The sequence below is a fragment of the Panicum virgatum genome, chromosome 8K, assembly GCF_016808335.1.
Source record: "Panicum virgatum strain AP13 chromosome 8K, P.virgatum_v5, whole genome shotgun sequence".
Classification (NCBI taxonomy): domain Eukaryota; kingdom Viridiplantae; phylum Streptophyta; class Magnoliopsida; order Poales; family Poaceae; genus Panicum; species Panicum virgatum.
In genome coordinates this window covers 39,998,270-40,013,066 of record NC_053143.1, presented here as the reverse complement: position 1 = coordinate 40,013,066, position 14,797 = coordinate 39,998,270, and the positions used below count along the sequence as shown (strand labels likewise).

At 40.3% G+C, this 14,797-nt stretch overlaps 2 protein-coding genes across 2 annotated transcripts; both read right to left on the bottom strand.

Annotated features, from left to right (window-relative positions):
- Positions 1-11,700: 11,700 nt before the first annotated feature.
- Positions 11,701-12,772, bottom strand: LOC120645718 (protein FAR1-RELATED SEQUENCE 5-like). Its single transcript, XM_039922476.1, has 3 exons — positions 12,610-12,772; positions 12,267-12,550; positions 11,701-12,174 (listed from the first exon to the last, which is right to left on the bottom strand). Exons 1-3 carry the CDS (start codon positions 12,770-12,772, stop codon positions 11,701-11,703), a joined length of 921 nt encoding a protein of 306 aa, XP_039778410.1.
- Positions 12,773-12,796: 24 nt separating this feature from the next.
- Positions 12,797-14,156, bottom strand: LOC120645717 (protein FAR1-RELATED SEQUENCE 5-like). Its single transcript, XM_039922475.1, has 2 exons — positions 13,079-14,156; positions 12,797-12,873 (listed from the first exon to the last, which is right to left on the bottom strand). Exons 1-2 carry the CDS (start codon positions 14,154-14,156, stop codon positions 12,797-12,799), a joined length of 1,155 nt encoding a protein of 384 aa, XP_039778409.1.
- Positions 14,157-14,797: the final 641 nt, after the last annotated feature.

Below are 14,797 nucleotides of genomic sequence, written 5' to 3'. Positions count from 1 at the left end.
GGAGCGGCTGCGCGGACCGGCGAGAGGACCCGACGGAGTTTGTAGAGACCCCAGCTCGGGTGGATCTCGAGCGCGGAATAGCGGCGGAGGCTGCTGCGAGGAGCAGCGGCGGAGGCGGCATGGCGGGAACATCCGCCAGCGGCACTGGAGAGGAGGCCCCGCCAGGTGGTGCTGGCCGCGGCGGCACCGGCGGCTTGCGTCAAGAGAGGAAGGCGCTCGCGATGCGGGGTCCCAGGCCGACTACCTCCTCCACCTCCGCGGACCCAGGATCCGATGACGACGCAGCGAATGAAGTCGCGGGTCGCCCGCGAACGAGGGCGTCGAGGCACGGGGGAGGCGCCAACTCCCCCATGAGGGCAGCGCCCGGCACGTCACCACTCCCTCCTGCTGGGAAATCACGGTGACTACTCTCTATTCTCCAATATTTTCTGCAAAGTTGTTTTGTTTGTGGCAACTTTGTATCAAACTGCGTGGCAACTTTGTATCATTTTGTGCTTTTTTGGTTCAAGGAAAACATATAGCACCATGAGGCACCAAGAGGTTGTCGGAGTAGGTTCGAGTAGACAAGCAAAACCGAAATATTTTACTAGAGCCAAAATTGATTGTTTAGTATTCATTAGAAATTGAAAATCCATAAATATTGGCTATGGTTCAGTGGATGAGCATTCATTGTGTGATCATTGGAATCATGTTTTTGTTGCATCAGCAGCGACTCTAGCAGCAATATTGGATGACACAGACCTAGGTGTTTATGTTGAATTAGTAATTAATGCGATGACAAACTAGCTTTTCTGGATTGACCCGATTTTCCCCTAGCCCTACTCTATATGATTGTTGAGAGTAGTTCCAGTTGTGATGCTATCTTGAATAAATTATTTTGATTAGTTCTATGATGATTTTTGGATGGTGGAAATTTAGATGATATTTTCTATTTTTTGGTTTAGATTCTGCCTGGTTTTAGATAATTCAGAGGATGATTTTTTGTCGGAGTAGGTTCCAGTAGACAAGCAGGACTGAAATATTTTTAGTGGAGCCAATATTGATTGTCTAGTATTCATTAGAAACTGAAAATCCATAAATATTGGCCATGGTTCAGTGAATGAGCATTCATTGTGTGATCATTGAAATTATTTTTTTGTTGCATCAGCAGCGACTCTAGTAGGCAATACTGGATGACACAGACGTAGCAATACTAGACAATGAATGAATGAGCATTCATGGTTCAGAGGGTGATTTTTTTGACACTAGAATCCACTGAGCTCTGTCATTTATTTTTTCTGAACCCACGTAGCAACTTGATTTTTCTTACCCAGCAACTTATTTATCCACTATGTAGCAACTTATTATGTTTATCATGGGGGGTTATTATTCAACTTGGGGTTATTATTTCAGGGGATGATTTTTTGAAGTTACAATCCACTGAACTCTTTTTTTTCTCTGAACCCACGTAGCAACTTGATTTCTTTTCCAACAACTTATTCATCCCCTTCGCAGCAACTTATTCTGTTTATCATGGGGGTTATTATTTTGTCTGACACATTTTCTTTATGCACTTCTTTTTATAGCATGGCCCAGAAGCGCAAAACTGAAGCTGCTAACACAGCTCCGTCTCCAAAGAGAACAACTAGGGCTACTTCTAGAGTAGACAAGGGTACTTCTAGAGGCAGTGTAGTGAATGATGAAACGACAGAAGTTGATGAAGGAAGAAAGCACGTAGAGCAGGTATCATTCAGAGCAGAAAAACTATGCTGCATGAATCCTTTTTTTTATTGCTAACTTGTAGTATGTCCACTCTAGCAGCTTATACATGAATTATGTGGGAACTTATAGCATATCTATGTTTTTTTAAGCAGTTTGAATTCATGAATTGTGTGCAAACTCATTAAATGCATCATTTTTTCTTTTAGGATATAAGGAAAAAAGGATTAGCGAAAAGGCTGAGAAAGATCAATGAAAATCTCAAGGGTAATCAGAAACAGCGAATTGCATGTGTTGGGTTTGAGGGACTCCTTGAAATCAAGTGCAACATTGTCCCTGAGAAGTTGTCAACTTGGCTAGTTAACAATTTCGACATCAACAAGTCTGAGTTGGTGATTCCATACAGGGGGACAATAAAGGTGGACGATAAAGCTATTAAACGAGTGCTCGGGTTACCAATGGGCCCGGACTCTGTCATTTATGAAAAGAAGAGTTATTCTGATACATTCACTGAGTTCTATCAAGTATTTGGCCATGAGAATGATCATAAGGCACCAACATTTGTAGAAGTTGAAAAATAGTTGTCTGGTGAGGGAAAGAATTCAACAGATGACAAATGGTTGAAGGTTTGCCTAATATTTACAATTAGCACCCTCTTATGCCCAACATCGAGCCCAAAGTTGTGTGTGAGGGCTTTCCATTCCATTGCAATCACCGAAGATATTAAAGGATACAACTGGTGCAAACTTGTAGTGGACAGGCTCATTAATGGAATTGCAAAATTTAAGGCTGGGAAGCGAAAGTTTGTGTCTGGGTGCCTCTTCTTTCTTACTGTATGAATACTAGACTTGTATCACCTTGTCTTTTCCCTTTTTCAGTTTCCCTTTTCTTTTTCTCAAGATCTGACTATCCTTTTTTGGGTGTTCAATATGCTCTTTTTTGTGCTGCAGATACTGTATCTAGATTCACTTGATGTTGGTGATATTGTCAACAAAGACTTGGAAGTAAGAGCCGCTGCGTGGATGGGGCAGCTTGTCTCTAAAGTCTGCCTCATGGATAAGGTCTCCGAGACTCAGTTCGGCAAACTACAAGTAAGATTCATGCATGAATACTTTTTTCCCTCCAACTTTCTGCATGTGTGGAATTAGCAACTTGTAAATATCTTGTATGTGGAAGTAGCAAGTTATACATGTGTTGGATACACATGTATAGAGTTACAGAGTTATACATGTAAAGTTATATGCTGTCTGTGCAAACCAGTAACCCTTTTTTATTCACTCATGCATACTTTTATCCTTTTTTGTATAGTTAAAGCCAGAACATTCATGCGCAACAATCCAGAATGGCTTCATCAATTCATTGATTCAAACATGCCAAAATCTGTCATAGTTGTATGTTTCTGTCCCCATCCTTTTTTTCTATCATCACGCATCATTTCTTCGCAATTTTTCTATTTTTGATCTAGCTGCCTTATGTTTCTCGATGTCATATGTTTCTGCAATTTTTTCATGCAGAACCGGGAGGTTCTCAAAAGCATGCTGAGTGAGTTCAGCATGGCCATCAATCAAGCCTTCCTCAACCTAACACAAAAGTTGTGCCAAGGTGAACAACGGCAAGAAGCACATGCAGAATCAGCACCAATGGGCTGTCCAAGTAGAGAAGGAGGTCAAGCAGGACCCAGTACTTCTAAAGGAAATCGGGAACTTAGGAGTAAAAAGAAACACGACATTCTGGAAGAATCACTCGATGAGATTAGGAGTGACGAAGAAGAGTCTAGCAGCGATGAAGAAAGCTTACAAGATTATGCCAACTTTGACTCTTGCGATACATAGGGAGACGAAGATGATGAAAACAGCGATGGATTTGGAGATGATATCACTTCATCACAAATTGACCCAAGAGCTACTAAGAAGGAAGATAGTGACTAGCAGCATCTCATATGCTTCTTTTTGTTTGTTTTTCTAACAGAAATATTTTTTTCTTTGATAGTGCAAAGCAAGAAGGTTAGATTCCAGGATGAAGATAAAACAAACAAGCAAGATGATGACACAGAGGACAAGTCAGTTAAAGGCAACCAAGGTAATATGTTGACATGATATATTGGATCAAAACTTGTATATTGGTAGCAAGATCAATGGAAATCTCAAGGGTTCTTTATTTTTTTCCACAGAATCTGCCTCCGGAGCCTCATGTAAAGATGAGGCTGCTGATAAACAAAGGAAGAAAGATGATCACAACGATGGCGGTTCAAATGATGGGGACAATGACCAAAAGAAGACCAACAAAGCTGAACTAGCCAGCAAACAATCAGGTATGCAATTTGTATTGAAGGCCTGCAACAACTTATATTGGTTTAGTAGCATATTCTCTTTTGGAGACAGCAACAACTTATGTTTTATGTTTTTTAAAGTATCTGATGAACCATCATCACACAAAGATCAGCCTGGTGATAAATCTAAAGGTGCACCATCCAAGGATGATAATAAAGGTGCAAAGGATGACGACAAAGCATCAAAGGATGATGGAAACAACAGAGATCATGGAAAGCAAGGTAAACATACGTTTTGTATTTAGCATGTGCACCGGTTGATGCACAAGCTACAATGTTGTAAATGAGCTATCTGAAATCTTTGAAAATACACAGTGTTTATTAGTATCTTCAGGAACTGAAGTTGCTGTAGTAATATAAGCATTTTTCTTTTTATCAATTTGTCTTGGGGGAAAAAGGGGTAGCTTCTGTTTGAGTCACATAAGCTGCGGCCTGAAGTTGCAATCAAACTAGTGTAGGCCTGTTCATTTTAGGATTTTGAGCTTTGGGAGTAACCGGATGGATTATTGTGTAGATTCCTCATATGTGACTTTTGAGCTAGTGGTGAAAGTTTTCTGAGAATTTCATAGGTTGCTAGTAGGCTCAGTAGGCACTGAGCAATCTTTTTGTTCAGATTTTTGAAAATCAGATCTTCAATTTGTAATCATAAGATAATATTTAAAATTAAACTTTTGTTCTCAATACTAGAAACCAGTTGTGGGTAGTTAAACACCACTGGCTTTTTTCCCCTTATGAGCATTCTCTTCTTTTATTTTCTTTTTCCATCATGATACCAGCAAGTAGCAACTTATGTTTGACATCTTTTATCTTCTTTTATTTCTTTTATGTTTGACATGACACTAGTTAAACATTTTTTTGACAAATTTTGCTGAAGCATCATCACCTAAAGATGAGGCTGGTGACAAATCTCAAGGCACACCACCTAGCACACAATCCAGCTCTGAGTTTGGGGGATTGTCACCGATTACACTAGCAAATCGGTACGGGCTTTCGGGAGGTATGACACTCCTGGATTTAATGGCTACACTACCCGATAGGAAAGGTTTGATCTTTGAACCACCTGAAGTCCTCGATATGTCGTTCGCGCCCAATGAGAAGAAAGTCTTCAATGATATTATCGAAAAGGAATTTAAAGGGGCGCAAAACATGGTTACAATGTCCGATGAGTTGAATTCTGAACTAAAAGAGCAAGCAAAAAAGATTGAGGACAAGCTTCTAGAAGAATTGTTGAAACCCCTGCCTGTGGACAATCTTCCGGAAGAATTGCCCAAACCCAAGGGAACAAAGAGAAAGGCGGAGCGGTCAGATGTAGTGTCAAGGAAAAAACTTGCTAGCACAGGCAGGAGTGGCTTGCCACCGGTGGTGTCCAAATCCAATACTGCAAAGTAGCAAGCTGAGGGAAAGGCAGAGCCGATTCCTGGTGCAGCAGCGACCAAAGTGTATGTGAGGAAGTTTCCAGATACCATCCCAAAACAAGCTGAGGTTGCAACTCACGCATGCAAATGTGCACCATATCACATTTTTTTTTGCAAACCAGCAACTAATGCTAATCTGTATTTTTCTCTTCATTACACAGATTGCAACCCAAACACTTGGTGATGGGCGCACGGAAGCTATGCATAAAGCAGCAGTAGAAAAAGTAATAGCAATCCATGTTTTTCTTTCACTACAAGAAACCATTTAATCTGTGACGATTTTTGACGAATTTTTCGTAACGTTTTCAGATATCGTCACGGATCTGCAACTATGGCTATAAGGCCCATAACACAGTGACAGTTTATTGATTTCGTCGTGAACAAGCCCAAAACCTATGACGTTTTAGCAAATCTGTCGCAATTAATAAATTTAGAATCACTGTCATAGCACAAGGTGAGAAAACAAAAATACAAAAAGAAAAAGAAAAAAAGCATCACAAGATGAGAAATCAAAAATACAAAAAGAAAAAAAGGCCTCTCACAGGGATTAGGAGAGGATAAAAAACCAATCTGTGATTAGGAGAGTAAATTGATGATAAAAAAACCAAACAACCGCTCACCAAAAAAAATAAAGATAAAAAATTGGAAAAATGAGAGGATATGGCGTTTGAACCTTGGTCTCTTAGACCAGACTACAGCGCCATACGACTATTCTACAACCTCACATAATCACATGTTAGCGTCTTCGGTATTACTGTTTATATACTATTATCTGCGCTTCAATTTGGAAAAAAAAACAAGAGGCTAATGGGAATCGAACCCTGGTGTTGAGCAAAAGAAACGGACGCCATTACCAACTGCGCTACAGCTGCAGCTCTAACAATAATTAGTATCACTTTATTTATACAGTATATCTCGTGGTCTAATTCGGAGAAAAAAACAGATAAGTAACCAGGATTCGAACTCGGGTCGTGGAGATAAGACACGGGCACACTGCCAGCGCACCAGGACATCATTTCTGGCAGTGATAGGTAATAAAACTTTTATATGTATCTTTGTTAACATGGTCCTGTAATGAAGAACAGATGTGTGATTCCTATTTTTCTTTTTGATCTGGAATTAAATTTTATAATTGGTATTTCTTACTCACAAGAACTCTAAATTTGATGTTTCTTTTTTCTAAATTTTTCTAAAATTATGATCCGCCCCTCGGCCTCGCCGGATCCGGGCGCCGGGCGGCAGCCATGGACGCGGCCATGGGGAGGCAGACGCTGGCGCTGGTGAACCTGGCAGCCATCATGGGGCGCGCCGACGAGGCGCTGCTGCCCGCGCTGTACTAGGAGGTGGGGGCCGCCCTGCACGCCACGCGCCGCCCCTGATCCTTTGACTCGCTAGCAATGCGGCAGCGTGCAGCACGGGACGGGGCAGCTTGTGAGTCTCGCGGCCGCCGCAGGTGAGATCTGCCTCCCCTTAAGATTCAGAAAATGGAATATAAGGAGCCGTTGAACTCTTGAGTCATCTTATGGGTAAATCTTTCTCTTTCTCTCACTCCATATCTGCCTCTCCGATTTGATTACTGATGTCCTCCAAATCGATTTGGTTTCAGACCTAGGGAGCACCCATGCGTGTGGCTGGCTTTTCTAGTGCCAAGGTAAGCGCCTACTTATCCCTCTTTGATTTGATGCGTGCTTTTAGAGATTGAGTCATTGTTTGCTGCTAGCTTTTTACATCTTGCACATGATGTATTCGATGAAATTTCTGTTAATCACATTGTGCCAATTCACTGGATTAAATTAGATAGTTGTAATGCCTATTACAAATTACAACACATGATTGAATCAGTAAATTTCAGTTTGGTTCACCAAAATAGATCTATATCTGAGTTAAATTGTGTGGCATAAAAGATAATATTTATCCAAGTAACAAGAATATCTAACAAGAAAAAGATGAAATGAAACATGATCTGACTGTGCTTGAGTGACCAACCATCTTGCAATCATTACTTGCTTGTCTTTAGTACTATTTTCTTTGGTGGATTATATGCTGCAGGGACTAATTGCCAAGAACTAGTTATTTTGCATTCAGTGTTCAAATCTATGTGTGCTAAATTGCTTCCTGCGCTTAGTTTGTGTTTGTGTTTCGCAAAAAATGACTGAATGTTGCCTTGCATGTTTGAGACTACTATTGGGTAATTACTTCTCATGCAGCTATCTGAGACTGCAATCAATTTTACTAAGTGCAGTTGATGGGATTGCTACAGACACTATGTGATGACAGGTTCTTTTCCCACTGTGTGCAGGCAGATATGCACTAAGTGCAGCTAATGCTCTTCCCCGAAGCAAAGAAAGGCACATGCAAGAGTTAAACAAAATTCAGGTACGTAGTAGGTCTGTAGGTTCCTTTTTCATGATGCAACTGCATCAATGCACTACTGTTTGGTGTGAACTTGATATCTTGGCTTCATTTAGTTTTTGGACATCTTTGGTGAGTGCGGGAAAAATAATACCTGCTGCTATGTTGTTAATTTATTATCCCATGTTCCCTGAACTGATTTTGGAAACTAGTGCTTGACGTTCTGTTTATTATGATAAACATGAAAAAAACAATAACCTTGCCTTAAATAAAAGCTTATAAATGGTACCATGTTATCTTATATTTTTCTATTGTAACAATTGACATACATTCATGATTAATCTCTTGTTAGTGTGATTTGGATCTATGGCTTGGTTTCTTTTAGATTTCAGAAAACAATCACCTATTTGCATATTCATAATTAATCTCTTGTTTATTATGATCTGGACTGAATTGTGTTATGTTTTCTCTCAGGATGGAGAACGTAGCCAAGGCACCTATGGTGATTGCGTCTATTGTGTAGGGTCAGATAGCTTGTTGTAAGTCAGATATGAGCATGTTTAAGCTACAGGGTAAGATGGTCTTTGAGATTGCATGTTGTTGCTGCTAGTTTCTAGTAGTGGACTGGTTGAAAATTGCTATGGTGCAATTATTGTAAGATTTTGTGCTAGATTAATACTTAAGTTAGACTATGGTTTCACGTTGAATAAAAACTCATTTTCTTGTATGTATATGCTGAGATGGATCAAAACTTATTTCATGTAGTGAATGAAATGTTTAATATGTTGTGTTTATATGAGCTGTGTACATGACTTATTTTATATGTAAGGGCTGAAATTTTGGGCCTATGACCCACTTCTAAACTGGGCCAATTAATAAATGGGCCACGAATGAAAAGTCAATGTCCATGTCAGCAGACATGTCATCAGCCATGTCACCATCTATGTCGCCATCCATGTGAGCAACTACATCACCTGATAATTCAATCCATGACATAGTTTGTGACGTTTATTTTTTTCACAAACAATGGGCCTGGGCTAGGTTGCGCGGGCTCAAACCTAATCTATGACAGTTAAGAAATGTCACGGATTGTTTCAATCTGTGACGTTTTTCAAGAAAATGTCATCCGATTTAATCTGTGACGCTCAATACATGACGCTACCTAGAAACGTCACGAACAAAATTTTATGACGAATTTTCAACGATCTATGACGAAATTGTTTCGTCATAAAATAAATGGTTTCTTGTAGTGTTTTCGTCTCGTTTTTTCAATCTGTTATACAGAATGCAAGTGTTGATTTTTTGTGCACATGTGTGCGTTCTGATAGCAGCATGTCGACAACTTGAAGGACAGTAAAGGTTTCATGGATGCACCCGATGCTCCAAGCTTCTCACTGGGCTTAACAGATGATGAGGATTCTCAAGGAATGGACAAGGGTCATCTTGCAACAGAAGATGAACTATACAACATCATATGCAGACACACCAGACATGAAAAGGGGTATGACAATATACCTTGATCTTATCCCCCCCCCGTCCTCTTTTTTTGTGCCCATCAGTCATGGAAAAATTTGTGGACAAAATCATTTTTGTTTTGGCAGCACAATATTCTTTGAATCCAAAGAGATAACACTTTCAGCACATGAGGTAGCAACGGACATGGTTATGGGGAGATCACTAGGAACCAACGCCATGCATCTTGGGACTTATGTGCTGTCATAGGACCCTAGAAAAAAGAGGACAAAGATAATGTCCCCATGGGTAGTGGTAATATCATTTTTTTGCCTCGACCTCTGATATCTTTGTATATCTTATCGTTTGGAAGTATTTTACATATCTTTTTTATCCATATACTTTTTTTGTACAGCTCCAAATGATGTCAAGGCCTATGCACAACAACATAGTTAAGAAGGCTTTTGAGTTTCGCGACTCAAACTATGATATGGTAATAAAACCATATTTTTCTTTCTTGAAAACTTTGTGTTGTCTGCCTAGTAACCTAGCTTGCAACTTGTGTTATCTGATTCTAGCAACTTTAGCCCACAGAACTAGCAACTTGTCACACCCCTAAATCTAGTTTTATCATATTTGTTTTTATGTGTTTTCTACAGATATTCTTTTCCGTGCACCAAGAGAATACAACACAGCCGGGTGGTGATGGGCACTGGTTTACATTTGCTGTAAATATGCAAGATAAGAAGTTCCAAGTTATAGACTCTTTGAGGAACCCTGACAATGCTAAACTGAGACTAAAAGCCAATCAGGTGCGTGCAAAAAGTGATCACCCTATGGAACAAGTATACAGCTAAGGTTGAGGGGTGCAAGGTTCCTACCATTTACAACTTCGAGCCGCAGTTCATCGAGGGGTACAAGCAATTCGGGATGTAAGCACAAGTCATTCTTATCTTTTACCTTAAACTGAATTTCAAACTGCAGATATTGTAACATTTTGTAAGTTCTACATTATCTGACATTTCTTTCTCTTTTTTCTTTTTTGCTGTCAAACTCAGTCATGACTGCGGTCTGTTCACTCTCAAGGCTATAGAGCATTGGGATGGACACAACCTCCCAAACATGATGGAGTTCGATGAAATGAAGCTGAGAAAGCGAGTTCTTGTTGAGTGGCTTCATAGCCATGCCAACAAGTTAGAGAACAAGACTGAACTATTCTCAAAAGAAAAGGGAAAGATGACAAATCAGTAGGCTAGGAGTAGAACAGGAAAAGAGAGGAGGGTTGTGATTTTTTTCATGATGTATATACTCTGTATATAGATATTCTCGGTTTTTTTAAACGATGCTCAGATATGCTGCAATATACTGGCAACTTGTGACTAGTTCAACAGGCAACTTGTCTGCAACTTGTGATTTTTTTTTTATGATGCATGCACTCTGTATATAGATGTTCTCTGTTTTTTCAAACAATGCTCAGATATGCTGATCGTTTTTTATTCCACTGTCATGTGTGACAAGCAACTTATGTAATATATAGAGGTATCTTGTGTGACCAACAACTTATGTAATATATGGAGGTATTCACACTGGAAATTTGTGATCAGTCCAACAGGCAACTTGTCTAAAGTCGAAACAGCAACTTGTGCACATACTTTTTTTCCTTCTTTTTGAAATATCAACTTCTGTACATCGGATCTGCACATGTGTTCTGTTAACTTAATTCAACATGCAAGATGCAATTTTTCAATCTTTTTTTCATACGCCACCATACACAATGCTTTATTAAAAGTATATTTCTCCATATATAGCAAGTTTGAATCAGTATACAAAAGCATCAACTATTCATTATTACATCACCACACATCATGCTTTACTAAAACTTTGCCATACCATAAATGTTTAATAAAAATTAATTCACTAATTGTAGTTTAATAAATCACTAATTGTAGTTTAATAAATTACAAGGAAGTGGAAAAATGCTAGATGCATCCCCCGCAACACATCTTGTTTTTTCACGCAGCAGCAACCTCATTTAGTGATTTATTCGAGAGTTCTTTTGTTTGCCTCCTTGCCGGCTTGGCGGGGCAACTTGATGTAGTATGTTCAGTTGAACCACAATAGCCACACGGTGGCTTTTTTAGGGGAAGCAGCCCCAACCCTGTCTTGTATCTCTTTGACCTTGTACGCCCTTACTTCTTTGTTATTGGTGGGTCCCCAATCTCAGCAATTTCAAGTTGCTAGGACAAGGAGTGCAAGTTGCTAGGCCAAATGAGTAGAAGTTGCTACGTTCAGTTAAGACAATACGTATCATTAGTCTGTTGTGACAGATTTGGCTCCCCACCCCCTCCGGTTGATGAGCTTGTTTTTTTTGCGCTATTTGTTCTGCGGCCTTGGTGCCGCGGGTTGTTCAATATCAACTTGTTCACACTCCATCCCCGGAAGAACACTTGACGCTCACCTTTTCCTCAAAGCAACAAGCTTAGATTGTAGGGCACTCACTTGTTTTGAGACTATGCCATACTCCTCGTCATCAGCCATAAAAGGTCTCACAATCTTATTAAAGTTTGTGCACATCCTGCTGTAATGTATAACATGCTTCCTGTGATCTATAATCTGGGCTTCTTGAAAAGGCTCGTTAGCGGCAACTTCCACCCCACTATCAACCACTGGCTCAACTGACCATCGAGGGAGAATGTACCGATCAGGCACCTCGCGGACTGCAAAGGCATCAAAAACCTTCAATATGTGGCAGCAAAGCACTCCATCTCTCTCAAACTTGCAACAAGTGCAGCTATACAAGCCCTCCACCTTGGACGATGTGACCCTGAATGTCCGTGTCTCATACAACAGATCGGGGCAACGCTTGTACGGAACAACATCTATCAAATCATCCCCTTCAACACGAACAACATAGTAGCTCGAGCTTAGCTGCAGCTCATTTTGAAACGCGTTGGACAACTTCCTTGTATACGCTTTCTTCATCTGATATTCCATAGGGTGCCCGTCAAGTAGTGTGGGACCTTCATGGCTGTGGCCGCCTCCTGCAAATCTTGCTTGCTGAAAATCCTTTGTTGTATCTTCTTATATTGCTGGACAAAGTTGAGTATCGAGTTCTTTGGGTTGACATAGCGCTTCAGGACAGCATTGAAACCTTTACTCCGTGTTGTTGTTAGGAGGAAGGGGAAGAAACGATGCATGAAATACGCAGGGATCCAACAATGTCTCATGTCATACAAATGTTGGAACCTCTCATCATTGTTGAGCTCATATTTATCAAGAAATGCCTGCCACTTCTGCTCAAACTCTGTGGCGTGAAGCTATTGTCAATACAATCCTTGAAGTCATCCGCCAACTCTTGCTTACCATCCCCCTTGCTATCCAAGAAAGCACCCATGGTCTTCCTAGAATTTTCCATAATGTGCCAACGGCAGTTTCTATGAACTGAACTGACAAATACCTCTGCGATAGCAGCCTTCATCGCAATATCTTGATCTGTTATTATATTTGCAGGATCCTTGCCGCCCATTGCTTTCTTAAATTCAGTAAACAGCTAGACAAAACCCTCAGTCTTCTCATTCCTCAGGAAGCTGCAACCCAGTTGTATTGTTATGCCATTTCTATCAATCCCTATTAATACAATGCAAATCATTAGTATTTTTTTCACAGCTGAAGACTATCAACTGGTGCAGAATATAGATGGCAACTTATGTGCAACTGGTGTGCCAACTTCTGCTTTTTCAAAGTACCAAATTGTTCAAGGAGTATATAGCATTACAGTCAGTGTGACAAACTATCGATGGGCAAACTAGCATTTTTTCCCGGATATACATACCTATGAAAGGAGCACATGGCACGTTGTAGGCATTGGTCAAATAAGTAGTGTCAAAAGACAAACAATCACTATACAGCTCATAAGATCTCCTTGCTGCACCATCCACCCAAAACAGATTCTCAACCCTGTCAAACTCATCAAGAGTGTAACTATAATAGAATTCTGGATCTTCCTTCTTCAATTCCTCAAAGTACTCAAGCGTCGCCTTCACATCTTTGCCTCTATATTCAGTGCGGTACTCAACACGCAAATTTTTAGCATCACCTTCTATGTATGGACAGTTTTCAATACCTCCATACAACTCAGCCATTATCTGGTAAGCACAAGTTGTCGTAATGCAGCATTCATGGAGCAACTTGATGAACTCTTTCTCTTCAGCTGGTATGTCTCTGTGGGACTTCAAGTATTTTGTGAGCGAGAATTTCCTTAAACTCTCATGGTTGTGCTCCCTTTCAAAGTGCACAACCTCCCAGTGTCCAGGGGACGTCTTCCTCACAATCATGAGAGCTAGGAAGTGCGTCCTATCCACATAATCCTTGCGCCTTTGCCTCACAATCTTTTTCTCAGTTATTGGTCCATCATCAGCAACCTTCTCTTTTTTGTTGGCCCCAACCTTCTGGCAGATATAGATATACTTTGTTTTTTCATTGGCCTTCTTCGACTCACGGGATGTGTCGATCCTTATAGAGAAACTTGTATGACGGGCACAGGAATTGTCGTAGTCTTTAGCAGCATCAGAAGTATTGAAAGACATGCCTACAAAAGGCTCCTGCGGAGTGAATAAAACCTCAACACCATCCTCAACATCAACTCCATCTGCGGCTGTCTCAGCCGTGGGAACTGTCACACCACCAGATTCAGTCGGGAGCACCGTTGCTGCTGAGTTGCTAAGTTGCTGAGTCACCAGATTAGGAGGAGCTGAGTTGCTGGGCAGATGAAGAGCTTCATTGGGTATTATAGGGGGAGTCAAGTTGCTGCTGCTAGGCACATGTGCACCACTAGCAGCACGCACCGGTGGGAAAGTTGCACCAGGAACTTGCTGCAACTCAAGATCCGAAGGGGGCTGCAAGGAAATCATGCTCTTGTAGTTGTGCAGAATTCATATAAAAAAGCCCAGTAAAAGACATATTGAACCTACAAAACACAAATATTAAGTATAAGTTGTCATGCAAGGAAACTCATAATGTATATAGGGGGGCACACAATTTGTTACAATAATGAACCTACAAAACAAAACTAAATAGCACAATACAAGTTTCTTTTGTAGGCACAAAAAAATGAACACAAGTTGCCATCCAAAAAAAACACAAAATGTAGATAAGCTGCAGTCTGAGGAAACACAAGTTGCCACAAAATAATGAACACAAGTTGCCATCTCAGGACTACAATCCATAAACCTATATGTTCAGAAGAGTCTTGCAAGGGCATCCATCCTGTTGCTATTTATTTTTACTCTGCAAGTTGAATTATAAAAATTTATAGATAAGGTTAGATCTATCAGACGAAATTGAGTCCTAATAGTTCATTTACTGATCATTAGTCAAGAGGCACCATCTATATATTAGTTTAGTAAACTGTACTGCTTGGTAATGAAGATGTCTAGACAAAAATTATGGGATATGGTCACATGGAAAGGTTGTAGTCTTGTAGATATCTATTCCTTGTATTGATCGACAAGAAAGTTCCACAACCTCAGCAGTCAGCTCCTAGAACGTAGAC

Excerpts from the sequence above, each read along its gene's own strand:
- LOC120645718 (XM_039922476.1), bottom strand. The coding sequence starts at position 12,772 with ATGGGCGGCAAGGATCCTGCAAATATAATAACAGATCAAGATATTGCG. Across the intron at positions 12,551-12,609 it reads CTTGGATAGCAAGGGGGATG|AGTTTGAGCAGAAGTGGCAG; the intron begins GTAAGCAAGAGT and ends TTCACGCCACAG. Across the intron at positions 12,175-12,266 it reads AGGCGGCCACAGCCATGAAG|CTAAGCTCGAGCTACTATGT; the intron begins GTCCCACACTAC and ends AATGAGCTGCAG.
- LOC120645717 (XM_039922475.1), bottom strand. The coding sequence starts at position 14,156 with ATGATTTCCTTGCAGCCCCCTTCGGATCTTGAGTTGCAGCAAGTTCCT. Across the intron at positions 12,874-13,078 it reads GCCATGTGCTCCTTTCATAG|GGATTGATAGAAATGGCATA; the intron begins GTATGTATATCC and ends TTGTATTAATAG.